Here is a 13588-nt window from a genome sequence, read left to right as displayed (position 1 = left end):
ACACCGACAGTCAGTCCGTCTCCTGGAGGTCAACTCGTCTCCACCAGAGGTGAGGCGTCGTCTGCAGGTGGAGTTTGACTGATGGTGTCCAGATGTGCAGCTGTTGGTTCACAGGCTTAAAAACAGAAAAGCTGCAGCATCGGAGGATCCAATGCAGAGGGTCCTGGGGTCCGAGACCAGCTTCAGACTGTCTGTCTGTCTGTCTGTCTGTCTGTCTGTCTGTCTGTCTGTCTGTCTGTCTGTCTGTCTGTCTGTCTGTCTGTCATCGTACAGTATATCATGGCATAGAGATGTGGAGTCATGTAACATGATCACAGGACAAAGCATCAACATGAGATAGAAACTTATAGTTGGAGTAAAATATGAAACTGTGTTTTTGTTAGTTAAACTTAAACTCCATTGATCAAACTTGTTTCCTTCTGTGTATGAAACACAAACTTTGACTGTCATGTTTTACATATTTGCGCCTGGCTGAGTTTTCCTTCTCGTCCCTAAACAAATGCAAAGCCAAGTCCAGGTTTTCATGAACCTTGTCCTTTACGATGTTTGGACTCTGCATGCAGACGAGCCAACATCAGACTCTAACGCTTCAAGGTTGGAACGCGACTATATTCTTCTATTCATTGTCTCAAGGAAATGCAAACTAAAGGAGTACGCAGGTTAAAATATTTACTATGTCTATACTGTCAAGGCTGAAATGCTGTGTATTGTGAACATGTGTTTATTCTGATCAAATCTGTCCCAGCAACGTCGAGTTAACCCCTTTAAGCTATTTAATGACTTATTTAATGACTTATTTAATAATTCATTGCATTTTGAAGCTGAATCTGTTCCTCACTCAGTTCCAGGTTCATCCTCAGAGACACTGAACATGCTGCTCTCACTGGTTCTTTCTAAGTTTTTACTCTAGTCCAGGATGGAGAAGTCCAACGTCACCGCCGGCTGCTCCACTTGTAGCGGCGTGGACGGCCTGTTTGTGGTGACTCTCGCCATCATTGCTCTCTGCCTTCCTTTGACCTTGCTGGCTGCCTACTCCCTGTTTACGCTGGTGAGTACGTGAACCTGGCGACTTAAATCTGAGCATTTGGACAGTTCACTGAAGAACAGGAAGCCATGAAGCTTCTAGAACCTGTTCCTCTGAGACTGCAGCTGCATGATCGTTGTTAGTGCTTGTATTAAGATTGATTTAGTTTGAAGAATCCTAGGGCTTCACTGAGAAAACGGTAAAACGGCTGTTTGCTGCAGCTTCCATCGGGTTCGTGGTTGCACTCCACTTATGGTCAAGTTCTGTTGGAAGAGTTTAAATGAAGTTGTTTGTGGATTGTGGCGGTTCTGGTTCTGGTGGTGCTCATTTACACGCTGATTTTCCTGCCCAGTGCCATTTGGTCGCTGGCAGAAGATGCCAGAAGTAACAACACCTTCAGCGATTTGTCCTTCATTATAATCAAGTTCAGTCCTCTAGCCGACTTGTTCCTGTATGTTTTCCTAAAGCAGGGAGGACTCGGAGACAAGCTTCTGGCCTTTGTCTGTTGCACAATGGAAAGAAATGGCATCAGTAGATCAGCATGAAAGGAAACAAGACATAAGTTACAATTCAACTGTTAACATGACTGAGTTTGAGTAGATGGTTCTACTGTAATAAACATCAGTGTTTGTCTTTGTTGTGTGGGTTCTGTTAAATCTTACAACAGCAGCTCACAGTGGATGAGGTCAGACATGCTGCTTCCTGTGGTCGCGCCCCCTTTGTCTTAACTGTAAACAAACAGGAAACCACAGTGTCACAGCAAAGAGCCCAACGGTGAATGTGCAGCGCTGCGTCTACAGACAGAGCTCTGTAAAAGATGGAGTAAATGCTGGACGCCATCACTTATTTTTATGTCAATGCATCACAGAGAAGCACGAATCACTGCATCCTCGAGAAAAGCACTGCAGACATTTACACTGCAGCATGTATTTGCCTCATATTCACCCAGCACTCATAGAAGCTGCCCACTTCCTGATCTACTGTACAGAAAACTACAGGTGTTTGTGGACAGATCGGTTTCAGCAGTGTGTGGGAAGAGTTTAAATAAAAATAAAAAGTTGTTGATGATGCGATGCTGCGTTCAGGGCCAGCAGCCTTCCTGCTTCCTTCCCCTTTGTAAGAATGGGTTTCAGGTTACTGTATGTGCAGAGGTCCAGTCTAGACACAGCAAAACTGATGCAAATAGTCCAGACTCACCAGAGGGTTGAATGCATCTGCTTTGTCTGCACCATTCAGCATTTTCCTTGCAAAGTTAAACGTGTGGACCAGAGCTAATGAAGCGTCATGATCTCCAGCCAACGTGGAACCAGCTGCAGTAAATGAGGCTCCTCGTGACCAGAGTGGATTCCTCCTCTGTCCTGCAGGTCCAGAAGGATCAAGTTGTTCCCGTCTACATCATCAACGTCCTCCTTTCTGACCTGATTCAGCTCTGCTGCATGGTGGTTGAAGTGTCGCTTCAGCCGCTCAACTCCGACCTCTTCTTCTTCGTCTACTACTTCGGTGTGGTGGCCGGCGTGGGCTTCATGGTGTGCGTGGCTCTGGAGAGGTAGCAGCGGTCTCGCTCTGCGTGCACTCGCCTGCGGCTGATCCGTGCCCTTCATGCGTGTCTGTTCCTGCAGGTACCTGGTGGTGGCCTGGCCGCTGTGGTACCGCTTCAGACGAACGCTGGGCGTCTCGCTGGCGGTCTCTGCCGTGGTCTGGACTCTTCCTCTGCTCTACATCCTCCCTGTGCATTTCCAGGCGGACTTTGTCGTCAGTGAAACCATTCTGGCCGTGGTCTTCCTGCTGCCCTACCCGCTGCTCCTGTTCTTCCTCGGCGGGACCCTCAGAGCCTTGTACACCTCCATCAGCGTCCCTGCTGCTGAAAAGCGGAGGATTGTGGCGGTTCTGGTTCTGGTGGTGCTCATTTACACGCTGATTTTCCTGCCCAGTGCCATTTGGTCGCTGGCAGAAGATGCCAGAAGTAACAACACCTTCAGCGATTTGTCCTTCACTATAATCAAGTTCAGTCCTTTGGCCGACTTGTTCCTGTATGTTTTCCTAAAGCAGGGAGGACTCGGGGACAAGCTTCTGGCCTTTGTCTGTTGCACAATGGAAAGAAATGGCATCAGTAGATCAGCATGAAAGGAAACAAGACATAAGTTACAATTCAACTGTTAACATGACTGAGTTTGAGTAGATGGTTCTACTGTAATAAACATCAGTGTTTGTCTTTGTTGTGTGGGTTCTGTTAAATCTTACAACAGCAGCTCACAGTGGATGAGGTCAGACATGCTGCTTCCTGTGGTCGCGCCCCCTTTGTCTTAACTGTAAACAAACAGGAAACCACAGTGTCACAGCAAAGAGCCCAACGGTGAATGTGCAGCGCTGCGTCTACAGACAGAGCTCTGTAAAAGATGGAGTAAATGCTGGACGCCATCACTTATGTTTATGTCAATGCATCACAGAGAAGCACGAATCACTGCATCCTCGAGAAAAGCACTGCAGACATTTACACTGCAGCATGTATTTGCCTCATATTCACCCAGCACTCATAGAAGCTGCCCACTTCCTGATCTACTGTACAGAAAACTACAGGTGTTTGTGGACAGATCGGTTTCAGCAGTGTGTGGGAAGAGTTTAAATAAAAATAAAAAGTTGTTGATGATGCGATGCTGCGTTCAGGGCCAGCAGCCTTCCTGCTTCATTCCCCTTTGTAAGAATGGGTTTCAGGTTACTGTATGTGCAGAGGTCCAGTCTAGACACAGCAAAACTGATGCAAATGGTCCAGACTCACCAGCGGGTTGAATGCATCTGCTTTGTCTGCACCATTCAGCATTTTCCTTGCAAAGTTAAACGTGTGGACCAGAGCTAATGAAGCGTCATGATCTCCAGCCAACGTGGAACCAGCTGCAGTAAATGAGGCTCCTCGTGACCAGAGTGGATTCCTCCTCTGTCCTGCAGGTCCAGAAGGATCAAGTTGTTCCTGTCTACATCATCAACGTCCTTCTTTCTGACCTGATTCAGCTCTGCTGCATGGTGGTTGAAGTGTCGCTTCAGCCGCTCAACTCCGACCTCTTCTTCTTCGTCTACTACTTCGGTGTGGTGGCCGGCGTGGGCTTCATGGTGTGCGTGGCTCTGGAGAGGTAGCAGCGGTCTCGCTCTGCGTCCACTCGCCTGCGGCTGATCCGTGACCTTCATGCGTGTCTGTTCCTGCAGGTACCTGGTGGTGGCCTGGCCGCTGTGGTACCGCTTCAGACGAACGCTGGGCGTCTCGCTGGCGGTCTCTGCCGTGGTCTGGACTCTTCCTCTGCTCTACATCCTCCCTGTGCATTTCCAGGCGGACTTTGTCGTCAGTGAAACCATTCTGGCCGTGGTCTTCCTGCTGCCCTACCCGCTGCTCCTGTTCTTCCTCGGCGGGACCCTCAGAGCCTTGTACACCTCCATCAGCGTCCCTGCTGCTGAAAAGCGGAGGATTGTGGCGGTTCTGGTTCTGGTGGTGCTCATTTACACGCTGATTTTCCTGCCCAGTGCCATTTGGTCGCTGGCAGAAGATGCCAGAAGTAACAACACCTTCAGCGATTTGTCCTTCACTATAATCAAGTTCAGTCCTTTGGCCGACTTGTTCCTGTATGTTTTCCTAAAGCAGGGAGGACTCGGGGACAAGCTTCTGGCCTTTGTCTGTTGCACAATGGAAAGAAATGGCATCAGTAGATCAGCATGAAAGGAAACAAGACATAAGTTACAATTCAACTGTTAACATGACTGAGTTTGAGTAGATGGTTCTACTGTAATAAACATCAGTGTTTGTCTTTGTTGTGTGGGTTCTGTTAAATCTTACAACAGCAGCTCACAGTGGATGAGGTCAGACATGCTGCTTCCTGTGGTCGCGCCCCCTTTGTCTTAACTGTAAACAAACAGGAAACCACAGTGTCACAGCAAAGAGCCCAACGGTGAATGTGCAGCGCTGCGTCTACAGACAGAGCTCTGTAAAAGATGGAGTAGATGCTGGACGCCATCACTTATGTCAATGCATCACAGAGAAGCACCAATCACCGCATCCACGAGAAAAGCACTGCAGACATTTACACTGCAGCATGTATTCGCCTCATATTCACCCAGCACTCATAGAAGCTGCCCACTTCCTGATCTACTGTACAGAAAACTACAGGTGTTTGTGGACAGATCGGTTTCACCAGTGTGTGGGAAAAAGATGGGTCTGCAGATCTCACAGGAAGTGAACTTGCACCTCTGCTGAGAAGGTTCTTGCAGAGCATCGGCTTAAAGCTCGAGAGGTGTCACAGGTAGAACCACAAAAGGCCAATGTTAATCCAGATGTCTTCAGTTGAGAACATGTCTCTTCTTCAGGAACGTTTCCAGGCCAAACGGTGTGTTTCAGAGCAGTTCCCACGGAACCGGCTGGAATACAGGTGGATATTAGGTCCAGAGCAGAAGTAAAACCTACGACACTTAATGTTCAGCTGCTACTGTACCAGAACCTACACACGAACCTCATGACATCAGACACACACTGTGACGGCTCCATGCGACTTCATGTGCTGCACTCTCAGCGCTGCCGGTCGATGACTTCCTGAACTGCAGCCTCCAACCGGACCTTCCTCATCTGAAATGTTCCTCACAGCTCCAAAGGCAGTTCAGCGTCTCCATCATCCAGCTGTTAAACAACATAAAACGAATATAAAACTAACTATGTCATTTATAATAGGGACATGAGCTTCGTGTCAATCAGTAAAAACCTGTAAAGGCGTTTCAGCAGGTTTTGTGTGTGTGTGTGTGTGTGTGTGTGTGCGCGTGTACATATATATATATATATATATATATATATATATATATATATATATATGTGTGTGTGTGTGTGTGTGCGTGTGTGTGTGTGTGTGTGTGCGTGTGCGTGTGCGTGTGTGTGTGTGTGTGTGTGTGTGTGTGTGTGTGTGTGTGTACGTGTATATATATAGTTAGAGGAGGATGTGATGAAGTAAATAACACTGGTCACACTTCGCTGAAACCCTTCACATGCTCACGGCTCCTTCATTAAAGCCTGAACCTTCATCCTGAGGCTCCTTCCTTTGTGTCCATCTTCTTCAGGGCTGATACTGTGTTCCTCATCACCAGGACTTGGATGGATTAAAAGGAGGCAGAGGAGCTTTGCAGGAAGAAACGAGGCCCTTCCTGTTCACCTGCCACGTCATCGTGTGAGAGGGATAAAAGCAAAAAGATATAAAACACAGGCGCTTTCAGGTTGAGATCGTCCCTCGCGGCTTTAGAGGTAGGTGCTGACCTACTTCACCTTTGGATGGTTGAATGCTTCAACCACGTTCAAAACTACTGCAGTGAAGTTGAAATAATTAGGTTCACTTTCGTATTTAATATTTAAACACTTTAAACACACTCACGTAACTGGTTCTGTTATTTAATTACAATGCTGTTTTACAGGAAGGACATTCACTCTGTGCTGCTTCAGCTTCCAAAGGTCAGCTCTTGTCGCTTTACTTTTTATTTTTTATTTTTTCTGTCCAGCAGTTTAACAAGCAGCATATCTTACGCTGAATGCCATATTGTGATGGACAACTTTGCTTTAACAAGAGGCGTATATATAGAATATATATACTCTTCTTGATTTATGGTTTATTTAATGGTTGATTTAGCTAATCCAAAATATGTGTGATGTTGCTGTGTTGGTGGACAGGTTAAGTTTCTGCTTTAGGGTGCGTATGCGGAAGGGTGGTTTCAGTTGCTGAAACTAAGCAAATCTGTTAAGTAAACAATCGGAGCAAAATAAATAAGAAGATGGGATGTACCTTAGGCTAACACATTTATAACTAAACAACTTTTGTACTGTAGTTTACCTTGGAGATTAATACTAATACCAATAATAGTGTTAAGGTATGTGCACATACTCATACAAACATATACATATCATATACATACATATGTGCATTGTTATACATATCCCATACTACTTAATAAAATACCAAAATTTCCATATTCACACATTATTGATCTTGGTAGTGATAAGGATCAGTAATACTTACAGTTGGATTTGGAAAGTGTCCCACTACAAGGTTAGTAAGGCTGTAGCTTAATATTATTCACCCAAAGGGTGAGGCAGACGTTGGTGCATGAACAATGCCACTTGTGGAAGCCAGGGTGATGTGAGGGGCTCCGCCACTACGCCCATCCAGCAAGCAGAGGAAGGAATCCCAGCAGCCAGGGAGCCCACACACCTTCAGTTCCAGGAGGGCAGGTGTTGCAACCCAAGCCGCCCACACAGAACCCCCCAGGCAGAGCTGCAGCAGCCACAGAGACAGCACCCGAGGCCAGAGTGGGCCACCGGGGGTCAACGCTGTCCGCCCCATGAGAACCAGGGGCAAACACTCCCCCCGGTGGGAGGGTCGGCCTGAAAGAGTAGAGCCCGAGGACCCACGGTCCGTAGGGAGCCCGCCAGAAGATGCCCCCGCACCCAGAGTGGGGCCCCCTCCCTGTCCACCACCCCCACACGAGCGGAGCGGGGCCGACCCCATCGGCCCGACCTCATCCCCTGGCACCACCCCGGACAGTGCCCCCCCTCGCCCTAAATGTCTTTTTGCAGTTAAAACTGGGTGGTGATCTCTCCATCAGGGCCAGTGGCCGAGGCCACAACTGGCCTCAGCCCCAGGCCCCAGTGAAGGAGCCCACCCCCGGCCCTAAATGTATGTGTATGTGGGTAAGTATGAGGAACTTTGGGAGATTGCCAATTCTCCGGGGGGTCCAGCAGACAGAGCCATCAATGGGAAGGCTCCGTCTACTGGCCCCCCCGGAAGGAGCCCCCAGATTCCTGGACAAGTGTGTATGACTAATGCAATTAAAACTGCAGAGCATCCCACTTGGGAGGGACGGAACCACTTCCCGGTAGCCCCGGTCCCTCCATCAGCAGGACGCCCCTTGCAGACCTAAGTGGATGAATGTGGAGAAATGTAGTTGGGAAGCAGAGCGCCAGGGTCCGCAGAGCCAGGTTCCCGACTGGCTCTGCTACCCATCCCACCGCCCCCCACAACCCCCCAGCCAGGAAGAGACCCAGGGACCGCAGTACTACTGCCCAGGCGCCACACACAGCACAGCCAGAGCCATCCTCACTCTTCTTTCACACTTACCCATTCTCTCGCTCAAGTATGCCCATGCTCGCCCCGTGTAGTGCTACACTCAAACCCACACACATACTCTACGGTTGAGCATAAAGCTCTTGTCGCTTTACTAACATTATTCTGATGTGTTAAAACTTTTGTTAAACATTTGATACATGACATAAAACAAGGTAAAGTCACTAACAGAACTTAGATGCCGCCTGTTAGTGAACGTCTGCACTGTTGTCCAATCATTTACTTGTATCAAATACAGTATGTACAAATATAAAATATTTATGATACGATAAAAACTTAAGGGTTCGCTTATGATCTGATGTTTACATATAGGATATAAACTACATATACAGTAAGTAATAGTGAACGTTAATAGGACATTAGTGTATTTACCAAAACGTGTACTTTAATTTTTTGTTCATAAAACTTTTGGTTAAACACATTTAATCTACATTGTAGTTTTACAGTAAACCTCAACAACATGATGCCACTTTGTGGTAAATGCAACATAATATTTTTCCATCCATGTCCCTGCAGCAACGAGTGGTAAAACGTGGTAACACATGTGGTTGAGGTATGTGCTCAGTAGGTTCATGTCTGAGGTGCTGCTGTCGTCATCAACAGTTTGTGGGTACAGTTTACTGAACCTTTCAACAAGAAGCTGACCAGCTCATAAAAGCTGCTTCTGCACCTACAACTGGATTTATTCTGAGTAAAGTCTATGGGTTCTTCACTGGTGATCTTAAATACAAATAAAAAGAAAAATAAGTATAACTAGATAAAGCATTTCCATAGTAAATTGCACAGTGAATGCTTCCATGCTGAATTCATTCCTGGAGAATTGCTGAAAGTAGCTGAAGCATGTAAGACAAAGATAAGTCGATTTGAAAAGAATGAGTTGTTTAAACAGAGCTGAATGTTTGCAGAAGAAGTTGAAGCAGTTGAATTTCAATTTGAGGAAAATATTTGCTGAAATTCAAATTGAAAAAACTGCTGAAAATACAGGAATACATAATATACCTAAATGTAACAAAAACAGCTAACTCTCAAATAAATAGTTTTAAATGCAAGAGATGAAAGAATATCTTAAAGTTATGGAAACATTTAATACAACTGAAAGTAGCTGCAGAGTCTTAACTGTCACGATCCGTACTGTTTCCTGTTTTACTCTGAAGGATTTCCTGTTCATACCTCATCTCAGCTGTTTACCCTGTCATTACCGGTCCTCATTATACACACCTGTCTGTAATCAGTAATCCCCCCCAGTATATAGTCTCCACCTCTCACACACTCTAGTTGCCAGATTGTCAAGTCCTAGTACCACATTCCAGTGTTTGTGTATAGTTGTCTTGTTTGCTGATCGCGCCTGTCTTTGACCTCCGATTCCTGCCTGACCCTCATCTGTACCTTCGCTTTGGATTTTGTGGTAAACCTTACGACTGTCTGACCATTGAGTTTTGCCTAGCCCTTGCCTGTACCTCTGCCGAGCTTATCTGTGAACCGAACCTCTGCCCGTTTACCGAATCTGATCTTGCCTGTTCCCTTTGTACCTGAAGAACTGAGACACACCGTGTATGACCTGGACTGCCTGACTACGCCGACACAATAAACACTGTTGTTAACTATAATCCTCGTCCGCACTGTGCATTTGGGTCCTCCTCCGTGTGTTCCTGACATTTAACTAGTTCAGAAGCATAAAAATGACTAAATAAAAAATTGGTGATAAATTAAATTGGTGCTTTTATTTTGAAAGTATATGGAAGAAGCATGTGTAAGTAATTGTTAAATTGAAAAATAGTCTCATTAACTACTCATAATAAATTAGTTGAAAGCAGAAATACTGCTATTTTTAGCTAAAGATCTGGATTGGTGCTTTTATGTTGAAAGGATCTTAAGCAAGCCCAAGCAGGTAATTGGAAAAAACAGTTAAGGAGTCTTATTAACTAGTCATAATAAACTAGTTGAAAGCAGAAATGTTGTTATTTTTAGCTAAAGATCTGAATTGGTGCTTTTTTGAAGGGATTTGAAGGAAGCCTGTGCAGGTAATTGCTAAACAGTATATTAGTCTAACTAACTAGTTGTGTGTGCTTAATAGCTAAACTGTAAAATAGTCTCATTAACTAGTCACAATTACCTATTCAAAAGCAAAAATAGTGCTGTTAAACCTTAACATTTGGATTAGTGCCTTTATTTTTAAAAGGACGTAGAGTAAATGTGTGATTAATTACTAAACAATCGAAACGTGTAATGAAATAATCAGTAATATGCATAGAGCTGCTAGACTGAGCATCAGGAGTTTGACCTGTCACTCAAAGCTGCAGTTGTGCCATTGTCATGGAGATGAAAAGTGGGAAAATCAGGATCCTTCTGCTCTGAGAAAACTTGAACCCCTGCTAAACAGGCTTGTTACAGCAAAACCATAATAGCTGTCAAAAAATAACTTCACTTTATAAACTGGTATGAGTTTTATATTTGAAGAAAAAAAATAGTGGCAACGGTCACGATTTCAAAATGTTGTACCTCTGCGTTTCTCTGAAAAAGTGCATTAGAGTGAATGGGAGGATTTATGGAACTCTCTGCGCTTTGAGGCAGCTACAGACTAAAGTATAGGTCTGAGGGCTTAACCAGACATATCATTAGAAAGAAGACACGTATGACTACGAATGCGTGAAAAAAATATATCAATAGCTAAAAATCTGTGTCTGTAGTGATCAGTTAAAGAGAGAGGTTCTACAGCTAAAGCTTTACTAACCTTGTAGTGGGACACTCAACACCAGAGCTGATAAACAGGCTTTCTAAACCTAGTTGTAAGTATTACTGTTACTTATCACTACCAAGATCAATAATGCGTGAAAATGGAAATTGTGGTGTTGTATGTCATGGCTATTATTAAGTAGTATGAGATATGTATAACAATGCATATGTGTATGTATATGATATATGTATATGTTTGTATGAGTATGTGCACATACCTTAACACTATTATTGGTATTTAAATGGTTTCTGTAGCTGAAAGTATTCAGAACTAGTTAGATGCAGAAACACTTACATAATAATAATAATAACTAGAAAACGCATTTCCATAGGAAAATGAACAGTGAATGCTTCCATGCTAAATGTATTGATGAAGAAATGCTGAAAATAGCTGAAACATTTAAAACATATATGAAAGTAGCTCAAACACATAAAGTATAAATGAATGTATCTGAACAGAACTGGGTGTTATTTAAACAGAGCTGACTATTTTCAAAAGAATCTGAAGCAGTTTGATTTCAAATGAAGGAAAGTTCGAAGAGATCTGCTAAAATTTAAGAAACGCTAAAATAAAGGAAGTATGTAAAGGATTGCTTAATTTGATTAAATATAGCTGAATGTATCAAAATAGGTAAATAGAGTCCAAGAGCTGAAAGAATAGTTTAATGTTGTGGAAACATTTAAAACAGCTGACAGGTGGGTGGTGCAGAGGGAGTATCTGAATTTTAAATTTGGAAAGGTTAGAGAATTTGAGGAAGCAGGTGAAGTTAATAGCTAAACAGCAATATAGTCTCATTAACTAACCATTATTAACCAGTTAAAAAGCAGAAAATGTGCTAGTTAGTGTAAAGATTTGGATTTGGATTGGTGCTTATATTTTGAAAGGATATCAAGGAAGTGTGTCCCTATTTACTAACCTGTAGAATAGTCATATAATAAAATCATCATAAACCAGTTAAAAGGAGAAATATTCCTATATAAAGCTGAAGATATGAATTAATGCTTTTATTCTTAAAAGTGTGTGTGGTTAATTGCTAAAATGTGAAACAGTATGAATCTCTACCCTTTTTAATTATAGCTGAAAGTTGATGATATATTAAATATATAACTCAATTTATCTGAAGGAAATCAATGTAGTTACATTAAGAACTGAATGCATAATCCTGCCTTCAATGGGTTATAAAACCAGATCTCCTACTCCAGAGTCAAGGACTTATACCATTGAGCCACAGGATATGAGTGGTGGATGAAGAAAAAGCTGAAGCAGTTGAAAATCTTCTAAGAAAATGATTTTGACTTACAGTATGCTTTAATTCTGAAAGGATTTAGAGGATGTGTGTGCCTAACTGCTGAAGTTAAAACAGTGTCAGTAACTATCCAATCAAAAGCAGAAAACATACTAATAGGCAATTGGATTGCTTTTATTCTGAAAAGATTTTGAGGGAGGGAGTGTGGGTTTTTATTATTGTTGGGGCAATGTGAGGGTGGTGGTATTGCCAAATAAATCAGTAACACCACCTGGTCTCAAAAAGGGCTGAGTTTCATTAAGCTCCTACAGGTTTGCACCTATTATGTTGGGGATATGCGAGGAGCTCAAATTATAATAATTGGATTTATAGCTCTTGAGTGTAGATATCAATTATGTTTATAATTTAGATTCACAAATTTTGGTTATTAGCTTAAATATATATAACTATATGACAAAGGTCTATAGTTTGGTAAGTGAAACACACTCAACATTATTGATTAGTAATTATTAACTGAACTAATTATTATTACTTAATTTACGGGGCACCACCCTGTAACCAGGGACCAATAACCAATTTGGAATAGCCAATACAGTCTCAATTGTATTTAAGTTAGTTGAAGGGTGAACTCCGTACCATAGCCGACTCAATTCACCAGTGCTGCAAAACCATATACAAATATTACAGACAACGACCAATTCAATTATGAACTCTTTATTAAACAATTAATTTTAACTCTAGTGTCTCTAGTGCCGGTGAGCCCTTTGAATGGAGCGCGCGTGTCTGGCACTCACAGGGAGAGAAGCGTGTGAAGGAGTGTGAAGTGGGACTAGCGTGAATAAGGCTTGTGGCCTTATTCACACAAACACGTGGGGCTATATCCAGCGATATAGTCACGTGTCGGGGGCAGAGGGAGGCTCCAGGTGGACGGACGCGATGGAGAGGACGAGGAGAGCAAAGGTTGCTCGATCCTGGTGAGAAGGTCCGTCGTTTTGTCGTGGAGAGAACAAGGGGCGAGTCTTTGGTCACGGCAACTTTTATAACCGTGTTTTTGGTCACGCCTAAATGAGAGAAGTACTGTAGGTTTTAATCTATGTTTAAGCATAGGGATTAACTGGACAGTCAGGTAATTGACCTAACTTAAATTGTGTCCAGAAGGACTGTTTAAGTCCTAAATGTTGCTACTGTACTATGTAGAAAATGCAGACCTATGTGAATATTTTAACACAAAATCATGCATCAATTATTTTTCTACTGTATAAGCCAAAGGACAGAGCTGAAGAACATTCGGTAATTAAAAAAACAATTTAAATAAAATTTTGATAATATTGACATTTTGTTAATATTGACAACTTTAAAATATTGTAATTAAACATAAGGTTTAGTCTCTTATGTCAAAATAAAAAGTCTAATGCAATAATGGTTTATTAATCATTGCAATGGTCACT

At 43.2% G+C, this 13588-nt stretch overlaps 2 protein-coding genes across 2 annotated transcripts; both read left to right on the top strand.

Annotated features, from left to right (window-relative positions):
• Nucleotides 1-2099: 2099 nt before the first annotated feature.
• Nucleotides 2100-3566, top strand: LOC114870372 (G-protein coupled receptor 4-like). The gene is made up of 2 exons (XM_029174883.3): nucleotides 2100-2570; nucleotides 2644-3566. The coding sequence occupies exons 1-2, from the start codon at nucleotides 2344-2346 to the stop codon at nucleotides 3146-3148; spliced, it is 732 nt and encodes a 243-aa protein (XP_029030716.2). The 5' UTR covers nucleotides 2100-2343; the 3' UTR covers nucleotides 3149-3566.
• Nucleotides 3567-3762: 196 nt separating this feature from the next.
• Nucleotides 3763-4989, top strand: LOC114870377 (G-protein coupled receptor 4-like). Its single transcript, XM_041067597.2, has 2 exons — nucleotides 3763-4149; nucleotides 4223-4989. The coding sequence occupies exons 1-2, from the start codon at nucleotides 3923-3925 to the stop codon at nucleotides 4725-4727; spliced, it is 732 nt and encodes a 243-aa protein (XP_040923531.1). The 5' UTR covers nucleotides 3763-3922; the 3' UTR covers nucleotides 4728-4989.
• The last annotated feature ends 8599 nt before the right edge of the window (nucleotides 4990-13588 follow it).

The sequence above is a fragment of the Betta splendens genome, chromosome 15 (genome assembly GCF_900634795.4).
Source record: "Betta splendens chromosome 15, fBetSpl5.4, whole genome shotgun sequence".
Classification (NCBI taxonomy): Eukaryota; Metazoa; Chordata; class Actinopteri; order Anabantiformes; family Osphronemidae; genus Betta; species Betta splendens.
Note: the sequence above shows the minus strand (reverse complement) of the source record. Positions and strands in the feature narration are given on the sequence as shown.

Bases quoted from the DNA above. Each gene is read 5' to 3' on its own strand.
- LOC114870377 (XM_041067597.2), top strand. From the start codon at position 3,923: ATGAGGCTCCTCGTGACCAGAGTGGATTCCTCCTCTGTCCTGCAGGTC. The intron at 4,150-4,222 runs GTAGCAGCGGTC...CTGTTCCTGCAG, and splicing joins GTGTGCGTGGCTCTGGAGAG to GTACCTGGTGGTGGCCTGGC.
- LOC114870372 (XM_029174883.3), top strand. From the start codon at position 2,344: ATGAGGCTCCTCGTGACCAGAGTGGATTCCTCCTCTGTCCTGCAGGTC. The intron at 2,571-2,643 runs GTAGCAGCGGTC...CTGTTCCTGCAG, and splicing joins GTGTGCGTGGCTCTGGAGAG to GTACCTGGTGGTGGCCTGGC.